We start from the raw sequence: 21,388 nt of genomic DNA on the forward strand, positions 1-21,388 counted from the left end.
GGTTGTCAAAAGGGTGCATCAGCAATATTTAAGGAATGGCTTATGGTATTAAGTTGAAACTTTCAGGGTATATTGAAGAGAGATCAGAGGGCAACCAGCCACCCTGCCCTTTTTTATTGAACACTAATCGAAATTTTGAAGAAGCCATTTTTTTTCAAAATAGTCAAAAGGTCTAACAATAATGACTCCAGGGATACCATGTCCCCCACAGCCCCGAGGGCAAGGAAAGTAAATTATTCAATTTGTCCATTTTTTACATGTAGGATTTATTATTGGGGAAGGGGAGAGTGTTTGATCCTTGGTACTCCTCCAAAAAGTCAAAGGTATTGATCTCCAAAAAGGTCATGTATCATGTTTGTAAACAAACCCATGTGCATACTTAAATTTGAATCCTTGATATTTGCCCCTAATTTGTGAGATAAATCCTTTTCTCCTTATTATTTGTATTTTCATCAATTTTGTGTTACCCTAAGTAACATTTTAAAGATAACCATAGTGTTATGTTTTATATATTAGGAGTTTGAAGTCTTGTGATTATATCTTTGAATTCTCAAGGGAATATTGAGAACAAAGGAACTTCATATGAAAAGTATCAATATCGTATCAAAGTATTGACGTTGTATCAATTGTGTCGATATTGTATCAAAAGTATCATTATTGTTAACAATTAAAGTGTAAATCCAGATTAAGTGACAACATTTGAGAAGTTATTTCCAGGGAAATTTTTTTTGGATTTTATAGATTTCAGGAAGTTTTTCAAATTTTTGAACTGCGATCCTTGATTTTTGTTGATTATAGGTTGTGAGCCTAGTGCAAATTTTAACATTTAGGCCAATATTTGGTTGAAATCACAGTGCTAATTGCCCTATATTTTTTAAAATGCCACCAAAACGACCTTGCACAAGTCCAAAAAAAGGAACTGATCTGTGTGCAGCTTGTGATTGTCATTTAGATGAAGAATCAAATGCAATGAATTGTGACGGTCAAACAGTTCATGGCAACAAACTGTAAGTAAGGAGTAACCCAGCTCAACAGTAACCAAAACTATAAAAAACAGAATTTTGATACCAATAGATATATCAAAAGAATTGGCTTATTATGCTGATTTCAAATATATAAGTTTCATTAAGTTTAATCTTACTCATTAAAGGCTACAAGCCTGAGAAAATTTGCCTGATTTTCGAAAAAAGGGAGAAACACCCCATAAGAGTATTAGAATCTTAAAATCACACCATCAGATTCAGCATATCAGAAAACTCCAATGTAGTGGTTTCAAGCTCCTATCTGCAAAAATGTGGAATTTTGTTTTTTTTTGCAAGAAGACATATGTTTTTTTTCCAAGGGTGATTGTATTGACCCAGTGGTCCTAGAATATCGTGAGAGGGCTCATTTGAACTGAAATTAAAACTTCTAGTGCCCTTTTTAAGTGACCAAAGAATTAGAGGGCAATCTGGCCCCCTCCCCCGCCCCTTTTTCCCAAAGTCATCTGATCAAACTTTTGAGATAGCCATTTTGGTCACAATAGTTGAAAGAACCAATAACTATGCCTTTGGATATAACATGACCCCCCAGCCCCAGGGGAAAGGTTTTTAAGTCATGAAATTTGTCCATTTTATATACATACTATTTGTTATTGTGAAGAATGAATACATTTTCAGGGGGGGGGGGCGAATTTTTGCTGTTTTTCCACCGGAGAAGTTTCTACAGTGAGGGAAGTTTCCAGGGGGGAACTTGTCAGGGGTAATTATACACTGGGTTTTCACTATACACTTATCAGGGGTAAAAAAAACAGGTATTTGTTAACTGAAAGTAAGGAGCAACATTAAAACTGAAAACAAACAGAAATTATTACGTGCATGAAGGGGATTGCTCCCTCCTCAACACCTCGCTCTTTATGCTAAAGTTTGAATTTTGTCCCAATTCTTTAAGAACGACTCCTGAAATACAAGGGTCATTTAATTAGAACAATAGGAAGGTTTTTTAAAAGTACTAAAAAACTTTAGCGTAGAGTGAGGTGTTGAGGAGGGAGCAATCTTCTTCATACACATAATAACTTGTGTTCGTTTTAAGTTTTAATGGTGCTCCTTACTTTCAGTTGAAAAAACTTGTTTTTTTTTTTAATTTACTTGCAGTAAGTGGCTATGTGTAGATTGCCTTGAAATGACTGAGCCATAGTATGGTCTTCTAACAAAGATGACAAGGCGTATTGGATGTGAATGGCATTGTCCCATGTGTAAGGGGGGAAAACGGCAAGACTAAATGCATTGGATATTCAAGATGCCATTACCAAATCCCTTGAACCACTTCAACCAGCTCTTGCTGTCATCCAGGATTTTTATGTTAAAATTAAGGAAGCTGTGAAAATGTCTTTTAGTGAATTTAAGAGTTAAGTAATTGAAGATATGGATCGTAGATTCCAAGCCATTGAAACACGGATAGACACCAATGAACAAACATCTGATGCTGCCATCAACCAGGACTTGCTGAAAAGTTCTGTTGTCTCTCAGGTACAGGCTTTGAAAAGTGATCTTGATAACCATTTAGAGAACAAAATGAAGCAGTTAAAATTCGAAGATAGAGACAGGCAGAGACAAAAGATGAACCTTGTTGTGTTCAGAGTGCCATCAAAACTAGATGATGGTCAGTTTACCCAGTAGTATTTGTCCCAAGATTATAGCCTCCCAAATATTTCCGTCATAAATCCCCACTGCTTAGCTATTCCAAATAACCCAACTAGGGTAAAGCCACCGATGATTCGACAGTGCAATTTCGGAACCACTGTCGAAATTTTCCTTCAAAACGGGATAGCTCTGCTTAGCCGTGACTTAGAGCGGCATCTCTTGGAGCCGTCGTTATATTTCGACGGTGCGAAACGTGGACTCTATATCCGGTACATCCAGATAAGAAAAGAACATTCAATTTGGTCTATTTTCTGTTTTCAATACACAAGGAGCTCCCGACAATTTTTCAGGTATGTAATGTTCAAACTGTCATTACTTGGTTATTTATTGCAAGAAAAAGTTGGAATAAGTGCCAATGTGTCGAGATAGATCTGATCTTGTTTGAAATGTAGCCACATTAGCTTTTTCTTGATAAAATTGAATGAAAATGGCGACGGAAATTGCATTGTCAAAACTAGGTTCCAAGTGTCGAAAATTGTTGTTTGATGTAGTGGAATACCAGGCGGACTAAAAATATTCCTTCAGTCGCATTCAAGCGTAAATATCGGCTTCTATCGAGAGATTTATTTCTTTGGTAAATATCTCGTAGTAACCTTGTCGAAATTTTGGACAGACATCAACAGGCCCTCTTAAAATATAGGCGATTTTGTCGAAACTTCACTGAACATGTAAAACCGATGAGAAATAATAGGTGTCGAAATTCATGGATCCATTGATGAAACCATAGGCACCATAGCTGTCGAATTTACGGGTGCTTTCTGTGCAACGAGAGATTTTGATGATCATTATTTGTAATAATATCCTATTTCAGATGAAAGAACATTTAAACAAAAGTTTTTTTTTAACTTTGAAGTTTTACTTACAGACACTGGATTTTTCCATCATCTGAGGAACGGCCGCTTGGCCTCATACCATGCAGGGGGGTAAATTGCTATGAGGCAGGGGGGCAGTTGACCCCTCCAGACTTCGTTTTGCCCCCCCCCCAGATTTTTTTAGATTATACCCTTATTTATCCTTCATCCGAATAAAAAATACAAATTTTATCGAATACAAAATGACGCGTAGGCCTATGTTTTGGACGAAACTAAGAATCTGCATATGAAAATAAAATCCTCTAAATGAAATAAACTACTTAAATTTCTTGAAATCCACTCCCGTTTTCCTAGACCCTATTTCTTCCGAAATGCTAGTGAAACAATTTTGTTATACTAAATACTATTTGTATTTAATAAGGTACATTAAAATTTGTTGTACTAATTTTGTTATACCAAATACTACATACTTGAAACGATTTTGTTAGTTTTATTACTTCTACTTTTTGCATAGTCTTTTATACTTTTATACATCAAATGAAGTTGAAGAAAAACAAAGAAACAAGAATATACGTGTCAAATACACCAGGTTCTGCCCACAAGTATTCCCCAAGTATTTAGACGGGTGTTAAATTGGGTTCCGACTTGCGTTAAAAACAGGTAACTTTTTTGTTGTGTTGACTTTGTAGGTAAAAAATGTTGTAATTTAGGAAAACTGAACTTTAATATCCTTTTCAGGCAAAACTTCAAACTTCTAATAAAACAGTTAAATTTCTAGATGTTTTTCTTACATACTGAAACCCTTTTCAAACCAAAAGTCTTTAAATTAAGTCTTCATGAGTAGAAAAACTGTTTTTTTACAATAAATCTCAGATCATTATTACCTTTACCCTAGATCAAATTCACCCATCATTTTCTCTGTTGTAAACCTTGCAACAAAGAAACAAATTCTTCTGATGTCATATGAAACAAGAGGAACTGGCAGAATTCAGTTCAGAAATGATGTATCCAAAGCAGATAGGACAAAAAGAGCAAAACTATATGAAGAGATCCAAGCTTGACAAGTAAATGGTGTGACAGATATTGTGATTTGGGGTGGCAAAATAATCTAAAAAACTCTACCTCCTGCCCCTCCAACTCAGATGGAATTTTAATTGAACAGTCAAAACTTGTACATAGTTTCTCTTCTAGTGTATTATTAAATGCAAATGATACTTTTGCTAACAGGTAGCTGGACAACAGTTTTTACACTGCTAAATCTGAACAGTCTAATGGGGAGTTGGACAACAATTTTTATAGGGCTAAGCCTGAAAAAAAAAACATTGAGTCACCAAGTTCTAAAAGATCATCAACCCCCTCTGATAGCAGAAGGTGTGAGAACATTAGTTGCCTTGGCGTTATTTTCAGCAATGTTGACTGTCTGACTGTCGCACTTAAGACATTTACACCTTCTGTGAAGTGAAACCCAACAGGACTACTACTTGGGACCCAAATGAGGACTAACTATCATCACTGAAGCTGGCGGACACAGGATTCATCCTTTCGCTAGCAACTGCATTTTCAGGTAATTTTAAGGTATTGAGGTGAATTTTTGGGGAATATTGGGCTGAATAAAAAAACACTATGTGCATCCAAGTTATCCAAAAGGCATTCCTTAAGTAACTTAGGAATGGGTATGGGTATTAACTTTAATCTTTCATGGCCCCTAGTACTGTGAATGCAACTGTGACTACTTAGAGCTGATACTCCAACTATTTTGCAACTGTGACTAAATGACTTAAAGTGGTGACTACTTGCAACTTTGATTACAACTACTTGTAACTGTGACTACTTGCAAATGTGACTGCAGCTACTTTAACTTGTGACTACTTTCAGGAAATTTTGAGAGGAATATTGAACAAAATCAAAATATACCATATGTAAAACCGAAACGTAAAACTACTTACAAGAAATCAAAACAAACTATGTGCATGCTTGTTGTCAAATGGGCATATTAACAATGTCTCAGGGATGGCTATGGGTATTAAGGTGAAGCTTTCAGGGCATGTTTGGGGAAATTCTCAAAAGTGAGTGAAGGGCAACCAGTCCCTCCCCATTTACCCTGTTTAGATGCCACTCCCCTGAGAAGAATGTTCTGTTCTAAATGGTCAAAAGTTCTAAGAACTACACCTCCAGGGATATCAAACACCCCACAGCCTCAAAGGCAAGGGTTGTAAATTATGCAACTTGCCCATTGATTGCATACAGGATCTGTCATTGCAAAAACGAGAATGTTTGATTGTGGCTGTGTCCAAAAAAGGTATAAGTATTAAGGTGAAATTTTAGAGAATGTTGAAGATATAGAAATATATCATAAGACACTGCGTGAATCCAGACTAGCAATAGGATGAATCTGCAATATTTTAGGAGCAGCAAAGGGCATTAACTTAAAACTTTTTTGGCCACTACTACTACTGTGTCTGCAACTGCAACTACTTACAACTGTGACAACTTGCAATTGTGACTGCAGCTGCATCCACATTTGACTTATTTCAGGAATTGTTACAGGGGATGCTGAACAAAATCCAAACACACTATATACATTCTGATTGTCAAAAAGGCACATCAACAATATCTCAGGAATTGCCAAGGGTACTAAGTTGAAACTTTCTGGGCATGTTGAACAGTGCTTGGAGGAAAAATAGCCCCCTTGTCCTTTTTAGAAGCCCCCCTCTCATTACTGTTCAAAGTTATGAACAGCCACTTTGTTCATAATAGTCAGAAGTCTAATAACTATGCCCTTAGGGATATCACAGCCCCTGGGGAAGGGGTTGTAAATTTGGAATGTGTCTATTGTCTCTAAACAGGATTTATCATTGGAAGAAAGGGCATGGGCGTAGGCAGCATCTTGTGTAGAGGGGGGCAGCCGCTTCTGTGATGGAGGGGTCTTACTAATACTTCCCGAGGTCCTTTGAATATAGGTCTTTAGAAACTAGTCATTCTATATTTTGCTAAAACTTGGCCTTTAACATTTCCATGTTCTACTTTTCCTGCAACAGTATAATATAAGAGACCCACTATCCAACTTCCAATTTCCAGAAAAAATAAACACCACAAAAGCGATTTAACACAAATCACATTATGGTTAGATAACAGCTTCTTCTAAGAATTCAATTCAAAAGTTTACAGTTGGGCAAAATTCAATATCAAAATTTGTATAGGGTAGACCAGCCCACGTTTAGCCAAAGCAAACAGTTTCAATATAAAAACCTATGGGGCTTTTGGTGGATTATAAAAGCTCTGACAGATGGCAGTGTGTGTTTTTAAAATGTCTGACCCTAATTAATACTTTTACCAAAAATATCAGATTGGATCAGGTTTTATGGTGATTAACTCTGGAATTTTTTTCAATTTTGTCTGAAAGCCTATGCCTAATTGCGAATGCTAGAAAACTCGCGTTGTAAACTCACATTGTATTCTCTTATTATTTGCCTGTTTTTGGCAGCTTCGAAGACGTGTCATCTTCACCAGTTTGCTGTTAGTATTTTTTCATACTGTGGGATAGTAAACTCCCATGTTTGGCCACAATACCCGGGGTAAATTTGGCATGCCGTACCAAGGTGTCCAAAAGTGGGCTATGCTTGTAAAAGCTGTGTAAACAGCATAATTAAAGGTTGAAGGCAAGCTTAAAACCCAAAACTGTGTTAATTCTGGTGTTGTTTAATCATCTCAGAACAGTAGGTGAACTGAAGTTCTATTTTTTTCTGTTAAATTTCATTCAAGATAAAATGCTTAAAAGTAAAACAGAAGAGCAAAGAAAGAAAGGTGATTGTGATCTAGAAGAAAATAAAACAGTTGGATTCTCTGGAAGTGCCATAGGTGTCCTTAGAGGAACGCTGCAAGACTACATAAAAAAAAATGAGATGCTGAATATCCCTCTAAAAAGTCTGGACCTGAGTTTCTTTACACCCTGTTACAACATATGATAAATATTTACAGAGGAACAAGAAAAAGGACTAAAAACTTACTTGAAAACAATAGCTGATATGCTTTCAACTGTATTCCCCTAGAAGCGTGTAAATTTGCATACACTTATGCCATTATTAAGAGTATAAAAGTACCAGACAATGGAACTGTAAAGGAAGTGGAGACAGTGGAGGAATTACAGGTAAAAATTGGTACCATGGTTTTATGGATTTCCTTAAAACTCTATCAATAAGAACGCCAGAAAGTACAAGCCTATGACGGACAACTGCTTTCAACTGTCATAGTGTAGGAGCTTTCTTTAACAACCTGGAGCAAGGCCTTGATAAACACATGTTCAGACCACAAGACATTTGAAATTTTGACGAATCAGTTCTGAAGAATCCACAAGCCTGGTAAAATCCTTGCACAGCAAGGCCAGAAGTAAGTAGAGAAGGTCGCGTCAACAGAAAGAGGTCAGTTGACCATGATTTGTGCTGGTGTTAATGTGTTGGGAACACAGTCCCTCCTCTACTTTTTTCCCCACAAAAACAGTGTACGGAAATTTTACTCAGGGGAGTTTTACCAGGAACCATCACGATCAGCTCAGAAAATACTTCTGGCTGGAAACAGTCACCTGTACCTCTGAAATTAGAACACTAGATCACCCGATACATCATTGAATTGCTTGATCTAGCTAAAAAATAATAGTGTTGTCTTTTTAACTGTCCTTCCCCACACTACTCACAAACTACAACCTCTAGAAATGATAGTCATGGGGCGCCTTAAGTACTACTACAACCAGGAAGCTGCAAGTTTTATGACTGCCCACAAATGTAAAACTATATCAATGTATAGCATTACTGAGCTGCTGGGGAAAGCATATCCAAAGGCTTTCAATCCTGAGAATATAATCAGTGGAATCAGAGCAAGTGGTGTCTACCCCACAAACAGAGATATTTTCAAGGATTATCAGTTCTTCTTGTCATATGTCTCAGACTGAATGCCTACCACATCTAGTGAAGCAGTTACCAGAGAAGTTTCTATGCTCAGCACAAGTCCTGTGCAATATTTAGACTCCTTTAACATACACCCTGAAACAGACGCAGCACAGGTTCTGTCTCTAAATGAGAAACGAAGGTCAGCAGATGATTTGTTAAAAGAGATCGTCCATGCAAACCACTTTCCAAAGGCTCAATACGAAAAATCAACAGAAAAAAATGTGAAAAAGTCAGAAGTGCTCAATGACAACCCCATGAAAGAATGCATTACTGCTAGGATAAAAGCTGTATCTGCCAAAAAGCCCTAGTCCTGGAACAAAAGAAAGTCAGACAAGTAAAAAGACTAAAAAGCAAAAGGTGAGTCTCTCGCAACAAGAGTTACAGTTAGAGTGACGATTCTGACGTAGATGATCCCGGATCGATGATGAGCGAAGTATTTCTAATTGTCTTCTTCAAGGATGGTATTGAATGAGTTACTTTTGCTTTGGCATGCTCAGCAACTTCTTATTGCTTGAATCGATTCATGGAGAATTAAACAAGTCAAAATCAGCCGATTGTGGGCCAACCTCCTATCTATATATCGGACGAAAAATCAATATTGAAGATCGAAACGTAAATGTTGATATCGCAAACGATATTTGGAAATTTCTGTTTATTTCCAGCTTTTTTAACCATCTACCAGGTAACATCCAACAAAAAATCCAACAGACGAAAAGTTCGCGCTAATATCTAGCGTAAATTTGAAGTTCAAGGGGGGGCAGCTGCCCTCCCCTGCTCCTCCCCACTTCCCTACACCCATGAGAAAGAGTTTATGTTTAGTCCTGGGTGTGTTGGAAAAGGCCAAGGGTACTGAGGTGAAACTCCAAGGACTGTTGAGGGGGATGGTTAACTAAATCAAAAGTCACTATGTGCATCCAGGTGATCAAAAGGGCATATCTGCAACATCTTAGGAATGGCTAAGGGTGTTAACTTAAAACTTTCAGGACCGTTATTGCTACTATTACTGTTACTGCAACTATTTGCAACTGTGACTATGACTACCTTTGACTCCTTGCAAGTGTGACTACTTGGGACTTTGACTAAGACTCCTTTCCAACCAGGACTTTGACTACCTTTAGCTGTAACTATTTGTGACATCTATGGCAACTCCAACTCCTGTGGCCGTGGCTGTGAATACTTGTATCTGTTAGTGTGACTACTAGCAACCTTGACTATTTGTGAATATAACCACTTTTGACTCCAAATACTAACAAATGGGACTACTGGGGACTGTGACAGCAACTAAGACTAATAGCAACTGCAACTCTGACTATTTACAACTGTGATAACTTGCAACTATGACTACTTTTTAATGTGACTAATTAAGACTGCCAATACTTAGGGCTATGACTACTTGCAACAACAACAAAAACTTATGGCTGTGACTGCAACTACTTACAACTGCAAATACAAATGCAACTGAATTACTGCAGCAGCTACATTCAATACTGACTACTTATAACTGTAGCTATTTGCATCTGCAACTACAAATGCAACAACTTGTGGCTTCAAGTGATTGCAACTGTTACTACTACTATTAGTGCTGCTACTACTACTGCAATTAAAACACTGACTGCAAATACTACTGAAACTTCTACTGTTACAACTAAAACTATTGAACACATCAGAAGAGTTGAAAAGCATTCTTCTTTCCAAAATGGCATATTTCTTCTAAGTTGTCAAAAAGACTTATCTGCAATATCTCACAAACAGCTAAGGTTATTGAGTTGAAAACTTCATGGAATGTTGAGGGGGATGTTACACTAAACCAAGATACTAGGTGCATGACCATACCTATACTGATCTCAGGAACAGCTACAGTATTAAGTTAAAACTTTCATAGAATACTAAGGGGGCTGTTAAACAAAATCAAAAGATATTATGTGCATATCAATTGTCAAAATGGCATATGTGTAGTATCTCAGGAATAGTGAAGGGTATAAAGCTTTTGGAGAATGTTGAGGGGGAGGTAGAGCTTAATCAATATACAACTCTGTGTATCCTGGTTGTCAAAAGGGTGTAGGTGCAGTATGCCAGGAGTGGCTAATGGTATTTAGTTGCAACTTTCAGGGAACATTGAGGGTGATGTTGAAATAAATCAAAAGAAACAAATTAGAACTATTAAATTAGAATCTAATATTTCGATTATTAAGTCAAAGACATGAAAACTGGTAAAATATTCAGTATAATAGCCAAGAACAGACTTTGGCAATCAAAACAGGCAGAAATTAATTAAAATAAAACTTTTCAAAGGGGTTTAGTACCCTTGTATTTCTCTTTGATTAGTGGGATCAACTATATTAAATAGTCCAATTTAATGTTAAAAACCAATTTTATGACAAATTTTTTCTTTTGTATGGTACTTAATACTGAAAATAAACATTAAAATTATAGTAACATTTTGAACTGATGAGCTTTTGGCAATTAATATCCTTATACATCAAATATTCAGTTTAATTTATTAGCTCTTTTTACAGTTTTTAAAGACAAATATAGTTTCTCTACAAGCAAGTGTGTGGATACTGCCTCCTTTCCTAACTGTAAATAAAACCAAAAGCCTACTGCGTCATTGGCGCTTAACTGAAAACATATTATATAACAAATATTTTCTTTTCCAGTTCTTACAGTATTGAAAATGAAAATACAATTACTGTGAAATAAATTCTTGAACTGATGGATCTTTCAACAATTAATATCATTATACATCAAATATTCAATTTGATGTTGTTTATACTTTCCAATACTGTTTAAGACATACATAGTTTCAGTAAAGTGTCAATGACACAGTAGGTTTTAGACTTTTACAGTGAGAGAAGGAGGTCATACCCAAACTCTTGTTTGTGGTGATTTTTGGTCGTTTCAAGCTTTATTTGCATATTCAATTGAAGTTTCACTCGTTTTAAGATTCATTTATTAATTTACATTAATATCTATTATATGTTTATTTGCATTGATTGTTTATTTAATTTCTATTCGCTTCAAGTTTTATTGATAATTCAATATGAAAATATTTCTTTTGTTTTAAGCTTGATATTCATATTCAATCTAAGCAATACTCACTTTAAGATATATTTATTCTTTTATAGTATTAATGGTTGTTTGTTTTTTTGATATGATTTTTTATTGAATTTCTGCTCGTTTTCGATTTCATTTATTCTTTAATAGTAATTTCTGTTCGTTTGAGTTTGAATTTTGAAAGGGATTTGTATCTGCTGAGCTTAAGTTTAAAATGGAGATTTTTTTTAACTAATTTTTGTTTTTTTTTGATTGCAAAAAATTTCAATTTTTTAAAAATTCCTTATTTCAAAATCAAAATAAAAAAAAAAAAAAATAAAATATTCATCAAAGTATCAAAACTGATACCAAAGTGAAAAAATAGGTTTGTGTCAACCGTGGAGTTTTTATTATCTGATGTTTGAACTATTTTTAACAAAATTGCTATCTCAAAATTTTTATCAGATGGGTTTGGGGAAAAAGGGCATGGGGGGACTAGATTAATCTTTGGTCTCTTTTGACTCTTTAAAAGTGAACTAGAACTTTCTATTTTCAATCAAATGAGCCGTCCCTGAAGTTTATATGAGTATTCCTTTTATAAGAACCATATATATCCCCAGAGTATAACTTACAACGCCTATTCCTGGGCCCTGGGGGGCTGTGTTGACCCTGTAGTTTTAATATCTGATGGTTGAACTATTTTTAACAAAATGGTCACCTGAAATTTTTATCAGATGGGTTTATCCATCCAATACACCCAAAGGCATGGAGAAAGGGAGGGGCTAGTTTACCTCTGATCTTTTTCACTCTGTGAAAATGAACTTCAACTTTTAATTTCCATTCAAATGAACCCTCTCTGAAGTTTATACACGCATACCTTCCATAAGAACCATATATGCCCCCAGAGCAATACTTACAATGCCTGCCATGGCCCTGGGGTGGGGGTTGTGTTGACACAGGAGTTTTTCTTATCTCACATTTAAACTATTTTTAACAAAATGACCATACGTATAGGAGTTTCTACCTCAAATTTTTTATCAGATGTATTTGGGGACAAAGGGCTTGGGGGGGGGGGGGGGGGCAGTTGCCCGCTGATCACTTTTGACTCACAAAAAAGGCACTGGAACTCTTTATTTACAATCAAATGAGGCCCCTTTGAAGTTTATATGATGACCCCTTCTATATGAAGTGCCTCTGGGAAAATAATAAATAGAGTTTGGGAAGAGGCTAGCTGCCCTCCAATCACTTTCGACTCTCAAAAAGTGAATTACAACTTTTAATGTCCAATCAAATGAGCCCTCTACGAACTTTATACAAGCATCCCTTCCATAACAACCATATATGCACCACCTACCCCCAGGGGGCTGTGTTGACACCAGAGTTTTTTGTTATCAGAACTTTGAACTATTTTTAACAAAATGTCTATCTCAAAATTTTTATCTGATGCATTTAGGGCGTGGAGGAGAGGGGGCTAGTTGCCCTCTGATCTCTTTTGACTCTTAAAACGTGAACAAGAACTTTCAATTTCAAATCAAATGAGCCCTTGCCAAAGTTTATATAAGCATCCTTTCCATAAGAACTATATATGCCCCTAGAGCATTACTCATAACACCTGCCTCTGGGCCCTGGTGGGTTCTGTAGACACAGGAATTTTTCTTATCTGACCTTTGAACTATTTTTAATAAAATGGCTATTATAAAAATTTTATCAGATGGGCTTGGTGAAAAAAGGGTGTGTGTGTAGGGGAGGGGGGGGGGCTGGTTGCCCTTGGATATCTTTTTACTCTTAAAAATTTAACTAGAACTTTCAATTCCCAATCAAATGAGCCCCCTCTAAAGTTTATACAAGCATCCCTATCATAAGAACCATATATGCCCCCAGGACAACACTTACAATGCCTATCCCCTGGGTTCTGGGGGGAGTTTCTGTTATCTAATTTTTGAGCAATTTCCAAAAAAACTGGCTATCTCAAAATTTGTAGCAGACAGGTTTGGGGAAAAAAGAGAGTTGGGGGGGGGGGCTAGTTTAACTCTCTTGACTCTTAAAAAGTGAACAAGAACTTTCAATTCCAATCAAATGAGCCTTCTATGAAGTTTATACAAGCATCCCTTTAATAAGAACCATACATGCCCTTAGGGCATAACTTAGAATGCCCTCCTCTGTGCCCTGGAGAGTACTATTGAAACCAGATTTTTTCTTATCCAACCTTTGAACTATTTTTAACAAGATGTCTATCTCAAAATTTTCATCAGATGGGTTTTGAAAAAGAAGGCGTGGGGAGGGGGCTAGCTGCTCTTAGATCTCTTTTGACTATTAAAAATGAGCTCGAATTGACAAAATCCAATCAAATAAGCCCTCTCTGAAGTTTATACAAGCATCCCTTTCATACAAACAATATATGCCCCAGGGCATAACTTAAAACGCCTGCCCCCGGGCCCTTGGGGGTTGTGATGACACTTGAGTTTTTGTTATCTAACTTTTAAGTAATTTTTAACTTAATGGCTATCTCAGAATTTTTATTGGATGCATTTGGGGAAAAAGGGGTGTGGTGGGGGGGCTAGTTGCCCTCCAATCTCTTTTGACTCTAAAAAACTTAACAAGAACTTTCAATTTCCAATCGAATGAGCCATCTCTGAATATTTTACGAGCTTCCCTTCAATAAGAACCATATATTCCCCCAGGGCATAACTTACTACACCTGCCCTCCAGCCCTGGGGGGTTGTGTTGACCCCTGAGTTTTTGTTATATAGTCATTGAACAATTTACAAAAAAGCTATCTCAAAGTTCTTATCAGAAGGTTTTGAGGAAAAAAGGGCATGGATGGGGGGGGGGCTGGGTGCCCTCCAATCTCTTTTGACTCTTAAAAAGTGATCTAGAACTTTCAATTTCCAATCAAATGAGCCCTCTCTGAAGTTTATACAAGAATTCCTTCCATACGAACCATATATACCCCCAGGGCATTTTCTATCTGGAAACCAACTATGCTGAACAAAATGGTTATCTCAAAATTTTGATTGGATGTGTTTGGGGGAATGACAGGCGTGGGGGGGCTAGTTGCCCTCTAATCACTTTTGACTATTAAAAAGGGCACTAGAACTCTCAATTTCCAATTGAATGAGCCCCCTTTGAAGTTTCTACAATGACCCCTTCCATATGAAGTGCCTCTGGGAAAAAAAAAATGACAAATAACAATAAAACATTGGAGCTGTATGGCCTTTACTATAGGCAACACTATAGTGTTGCCTCTGACTATTCTCCTAATATGTCTCAGTTGTTTCAACCCATGTACCTTTAAACTGAATCAACTTTGACAAAACAAAAACTTGTAAAAAGAAGCTATGGGTGGCATAATGCAATTGAGACTATTTAATTTGGGCTATATATTTGTACATTTGGGGGCAGAGTAAAGTATAGTGAGGCTGCATGCAAAATGTATTAACTATGATTATTTGGTAAATTTCTAGTGGGCATTTTTTATGTTCTTTCATAATTCAATAATTGCTTCTGGGGCTGTTGCATCTTGAGCCCTTAAAGAGGCTCCAAAGGTATTTTACTTTTTTTAATCACACAAAGAGGTTATCACCACTAGTTAAGTTATTGAAAAGTGGTTAAAAACATATCACTAGTTTATAAAAGGTTGTTCAAGAGCAATGTATTCCAAAAATACTTATTAATAATAATTCAAACCTTATTTATTAGGCAACTCAAATATAAACCATTTTCCTACCATTTCAAGTTTTTCAAATGCTGTCGCCAAAAATAGCACTGAATTTTGCAATTCAAAACGTTGCCATCAAAAATTCAGGGTATATTCCAATTCAGAGTATATATTTGCACATAAGGGAGGTGAGGGTGGGTAAATTTCATGGTAAATTTGTAATAGACTATATAATTTAGCTAGGATTAAAGTGAAAACATCATTTGATGCTTTTGTATGCTTCTTCATTATCCATGTAAAATACCTTTGATGCCCCTTTAAGGGTTCAAGAGGCAATTAGCCCCATAAAAGCAATTATTGGATTATGAAAAAGCATAAAAAAAAGGCACCAAATGATGTTTTCACTTTCATCTTAGTTAAATTATAAGGTCCATTAAAAATTTACCAATTATTCTGATTATTATGAAGTAAGAATTGCTTTCTTAACATGTTTCCTTCTCTCTACTTAGTTCTCAAGGCAAATACCTTTGAGTATGCTAAGATTGCAGTAAATTTTTGGCAGTTCTATTATTGAATCAGTTCTATTATTGAAACTCTAATTTTGTTTCTGATGTAAATGGGAGAAAAGCTTAAACTTTACCCCCCCCTAATGTAAAAATATATACCCTGAATTGGCATATATAGGGGGGGCTGAAATTCATTTCTGATAGAAATGATTATTATATTCATAATCAGCATAAAAAAAAGCATTAAATGGTGTATTCACTTTATTCCTAACTCAATAATATGATTTGGTATATATTTACTGCCTTTTTTTATGATCTTTCCAAATATAATAATCATTTTTGTTCAAAATGAATTTTACCCCTAACCCTATATATATATACCAATTCAGGGTAAATATTTGCACATTAGGGGCAGGGAAAAGTTTCAACTTGGCTCTCATTTACATCAGAAATAAAATTTACCCCTACCGCCCTAATGTGCAAACATACACCCTGAATTGGTATACATAGGGGCGGGGGTAAAATTCATTTCTAACAAAAATTATTATTATATTTGGAAAGAACATAAAAAAAGGCATTGAGCAGTATGTTTACTTTATTTGTAAGTCAATAATATGAATAACAAAAAATTTACCAAGTTGTGAAGCTAAAAACAATTTTGTTGTACTTTATTTAAGCAGAAAATCTATTTTGCAAGGTTTCACTTTTATAATACACAGATTTTTAAAGGTCAGGACCCTCAAGAGGAGGAAGGAGTGGAGGTAGGTACTTCAAAATACCTTCCTGGGACATACTTTAGCCTCTAAAACCATTCCTGAAAGTTTCATCTTCCTAACCTAACCCCTTTTCAAGATAGCCAAAAGTAGCTAAAGTAGAATTATTGTCAATAATATGAACTGCCAAAAATTTACCAAGATTGCTTATCTGACAAGCCAAATTAGGCCTACTTAACTTATTGTTTCATAAGACATAGGCTAAGAGGCTAGGCAAATTGAGACTTGAAATGGTCTAGACATCTAGCCTATTGAATTAAGAAAATTCAGAACAAGATACAGCGTGTGCAAAAAAAAAAAAAAAATCAATCATTTAAAAATAGAAAAAAACATGTGAAATTAGCCTAGCTTGACTTGTGAGTAGCATGGCGGAAAAAAAAACAAATAGGCCTAAGATTAGCCGGTAGTTCTATGAAATCATATTATTGAGCTAGGACTAAAGTGAATACACCATTTGATGCCTTTTTTTATGCTGATTAGAAATATAATAAGCATTTATATCGGAAATGAATTTCAGCCCCCCCCCCCCTGTATATGCCAATCCAGGGTTAGGTATAGCCTACATAGGGGGGGCTGAAATTCAATTCCGATAGAAATGCTTATTATATTTGTAATCAGCATAAAAAAAGGCATCAAATGGTGTATTCACTTTAGTCCTAGCCTAACTCAATAATATGATTTTGTAGAACTTTACCGATTAGCCTATACCTTGTTTCCATATATTTCTGATAATGCAGTTGTAATTGCATTATAGTCATTCCTAGAAAAAAATCGTGGTTTAATGAAGACTTTATGATCTAATTCAACTTTTTGAAACATATTTCATTGTTTTAAAATGTCAAAAATATCCGATATGCAGTGTTTCCAGTAACTGTAGTTTCCTAAAGATTGCCTGATTTTTCTAAAGATTGCTTGAATTTCGAGTATAGCCTACTGTCCACATAAATAGGTGAGTTGCGGGAAACAAAATGTGGTGCGCATTTCGCACCGCTTCACCGCAGCGATGAAACCGCAGATTCTGTTCATAGCAAAAGTTGCATTTTCTAGCTATCTCATTCTGGTCCTATATTTCAAATTTACCAGGATCTTTGTAGTTGGTGATTTTTTTTACTTCAGTCACTTAATTAATATTTTTTTAAAGAAGTTTGCCCTGCATGATACCTGATATAGGATATTGCATCTTCCCCATAACTGTGGTCCAGCTACAATACTCATTTTAGATCTACATAGCCTGGACTGTGCTATTAGACCAAAATTACCAAATCAATAGTTGCATTTGTCGAAAAAAAGGGTGAAAACAAAAACTGGTATAACTTTTACTTCCCCCATTCCTTTCAGTAGATTGTGAGCTTTGATCATACTTTGGTAAATAGCATGCTGTTAAAACAGTCCAGTGTACTGTTCAACACATCATATCTGGAAAATTCGTCTCCTTTGAGATTTCCTTCCAAGCCTTTTGAATTAAATATGATCTTTTTTGCTTAGGATGACTTTTGTCATTAGTTATTTGATGAAATTTAAAGGCTAAAATTAGCCTTTCAACACTGCCACCATGTTCCTTTCTTCTACAATCCGCAAGTTTTTTAACCGCATGGGTTGGATTTTTTCAGCACATATGTCTTGCGGAAAATCGCAAGGATGAGCGGCCAGAGAAGCAAGCGTCCTTCCGCAATCCGCAGTAGCTTTTCGCAGATCCATGCTATGTGTGAATGTAAGGTAAAAGAAGTATTCTAGAAATTATTGCTTTCCAAATTTTGTGGCGTCATTTTCGAAGACAAACTAATTGTTCGTTTACACATTGCGGAAATTGATGCGGATTTAGCAATCCGTGCGGAAATTACGTCCGTTTTCGTGCTAGAAAAAATCTCTAGCTTTCCGCAACGTTTTGGTCAAATCAGGACGGAACCTTGGCAAGATTTTTAAATGAATAAAATCATGAGTATGGATTATCAAAACTACACGATCTTATAATTTTGGTTCAAGGCTACCCCAGCTTCTATGATCCTGCAGACCCAGGCTATAAGAAAACTAAGAAAAACGGTGTCATTTGGCTCTCTATTGCTCAACAGCTTTCAGAAGAGTGTAAAGCGGGGCTTTCACGGCGTCAATAAAGTTAATAAAGCTGTCCATAAAGTTAATAAACCGTTTACCTCTTATAACTTTATTGACTTTATGGTTGTCGGAAAGAAGTTAAACTTTATTTAACCTTTTCAATAAAGTCCAGAAAGTTAAGCCAATAGGAGACGACTTGTGGAAAATTTCAATTCAGCTAAAAGAAACTAATTAGATAGCCAGTCTTGAACTTTTTTCTCTAATCTGCGGAACATTGATGTGTGGAACATCGAAGTAGAAGACTTGCTTATTTTACTAGTGAGAAATAAACCTTTAATATACAGTTCCTCACAAAGGGAACATAAGGACAGTATTTGTGTTGAAAACGCATTCAAGGAAACAAGTGAAGCAATGTGTCAAGAATTAGGTCCTCATTTTTATCTGTGAGCCTTCTTTAGTCAATTTTAAAGTAAAAACAACATCTAACTTAAGACTAACTTATTAAATTGAAAAAGTTATCAAAAAATTATGTAAGATATATTCAAGAATGAACGTGTTAATAATTCAAATTAATTGCTTCAAAAAATTTCCATAAAGTTAGGAAGGTAAAATTCATGTGTGAGCGCGACAAACTTTACGGTATGTAACTATGGAATGTCTCCTTGTCTGTAACTTGGAATGTCTCCTCAGCCTGAGACATGACGGAGAGAAATTTGGAGTACATATCCTTACAGAGAGTTCCACTTTGACCCTCTTGGATTTGTCATGTCATGTCATCCCCGCTTGCTCTACAACAAAGTGATTGTCATGTCCAAGGTAGTCATGATCTCATCAATAGTGCAACTAGATCTATATTTTGCGTTGCATCCTTCAAGTTTGCATTTTGTGCTACTCTTTATCTTATTCTTAGTATGATTATTTAAAAAAATTATTTGACCCCCTTTTTCTAGAATTATTTCTGATAAAAGACGTAAAACCTTTTTTCCTTACACTTATCATGCCAAATTCGTTCAAAAGTATTCCTAAGCTCTCCTGTCAACACTTGTAGGAAGGATCTGTTTTTTTGTTATCAGTTTTGCTTATCTGGCTTCTTCATGTTGGTTTCGGTTTGATTTGGGGGTTTCCAACACCTATAAATTTAATTTTAATATTAATATTATTCACTTTTAGCATTTACAACATTTATATTGTAATTCCACAATTGTGTTAAACCTGAAAGCGAATGTATTTCTTCTCAAACGTGACTCTCCTCCCCCACTTGATGCAGCTTAACAAACTGCTATTGAAAATTATTAATAAAATAAAAAAAATATAACAGAAGTAGGGCTATATTGAAATTTAAACAAACATTTATAATTTCTCGTCAAACCGTAATTATGAACTCTGTTAGTAGATTAATGAAAATGTTACAAAGTGGCAATATTTTAGCTTTTAGGTAAATTAATGGCATTTACAAACCCAATTTAATTTTTAAGCCCAATTTAATAATGGGTGGTCGTTTATCCTTGGTGTAAACATGTATGAGAATATTATATTTTAATTCATTTTTGAAAATAGTTATCAATTAAAACGAAATTCTGACAGAAGTAATGAGCAACATTGAGACTTTAATCAAACGTTTACAATTTCTATCCTCAGTGAAAACATGTATGAGAAAATCGTATAAATACAACGGAATAACAGTTTTCGGTCACATCCAATAATTAAATAGACTTACAATTTAATTATTTTGATTTCACCAATCAAAACATTCACAAATATTTATCTGTTCAGGCAAATAAGAAAAAATCTTATAATTTTGTCGTCTGAGACTTCAAACGCTACGTAATGGACTATAGTTGGCGGTAAGGTGTGAAGGCTTGCCTATATTTGTGTTTAGACGATCTGCCACTCAGTCTGCATTGATCTCTACTTCTTTCTAAATCCCTATATCTTTCTAAAACACTGTATAAACACAAATCTATAATTTTCATAAAACTTAAAAACAAGCCGGAACATGCATGAACTTTAGATCTAAGCTATAATTAATTCAACTGATAAGAATTCATCTATTTATTATTGCAATTGTTTTGTCGCAATGCTATAAAACCTTTTGAAGTTCTCATAAGAAAGTATACTTTTATTATTTTTAATTCTTGGACCCATAATTTAGTACAAGTAGTGATTGAAAATAATTATTATGAAGAATTTAAGGTTAAAAAATAAATCTTCCAAATTAAGTGTCAACAAACTCGGTTCTCTTAAAATCTTCTCTTTAAAGCATATATTGCTAAACTAGGAAAAATGAATACATTTACTTACTTGAAAATCATCAAAACCTTGTTTCTGGCTATTGTCAGATCATGAACAGACAAGATCAGAGTGCCTTGATGCTGAAAAAAACCTATCATTGAATATTGTGTATCACTTTGTGAATTGTTTAGATGATTCTTCAAAATATTTTCGTCAAAACTAATTGGTTGCTTGTTTTTGTGCCGTCATTAAAAAACCTGGAAGTATTTATTATTTATGGATATGTTTGTAAGGAGGAACAAAACATTAAAATGATCATTTAAAACTTTTATTGACGCAAATATGTTGGTTTTTACCAAGGCCACACTGCCTTACATGACGTACAATTAACAGTCTCAATAGGCATAAATCCAGATCCACATCTATTAGAAAAATATCCTAATTGGAACTGTTGTTGGCACGATTATACAGCTCTTATTTTTCGGCTTTTTGTAAAAGAAAAATATGCTATGTATATCACATACAATGTATTCTGTGATATAACTTTTTGAAACGCCATAAGTCTATTCAGAAGAGTTTGATTTTGTCAGTGAAAATGTCAATATGATAGTTATCTTTTAAGTTTTTAGTTCTTTTTTGTATGCATAATCTGCCAATTTTGACTGTTCTTGCGCAATTTGTTCACCCGTTACCCAGTA

The 21,388-nt window shown here is 35.2% G+C and overlaps 1 protein-coding gene across 2 annotated transcripts in view; it reads right to left on the bottom strand.

The window, feature by feature from the left end:
• The window catches only part of Polr3H (RNA polymerase III subunit H), a 76,162-nt gene extending 55,327 nt beyond the window's left edge, over positions 1 to 20,835 (bottom strand). The window contains exon 1 of one of the 2 annotated variants that reach the window (XM_089090818.1): positions 20,760 to 20,835. Coding sequence is in view for 1 of the 2 variants with exons in the window: in XM_089090816.1 (XP_088946942.1) it covers positions 17,115 to 17,225 (111 nt within the window). In the remaining variant the exon portion in view is untranslated. Of the gene's footprint in view, positions 1 to 17,114; positions 17,252 to 20,759 lie in introns of those variants that run through there. The other variant, XM_089090816.1, reaches the window with a different exon arrangement.
• Positions 20,836 to 21,388: the final 553 nt, after the last annotated feature.

This window comes from Artemia sp. Qi Xiang Cuo, chromosome 6, assembly GCF_049724085.1.
Source record: "Artemia sp. Qi Xiang Cuo chromosome 6, ASM4972408v1, whole genome shotgun sequence".
Taxonomy (NCBI): Eukaryota; Metazoa; Arthropoda; class Branchiopoda; order Anostraca; family Artemiidae; genus Artemia; species Artemia sp. Qi Xiang Cuo.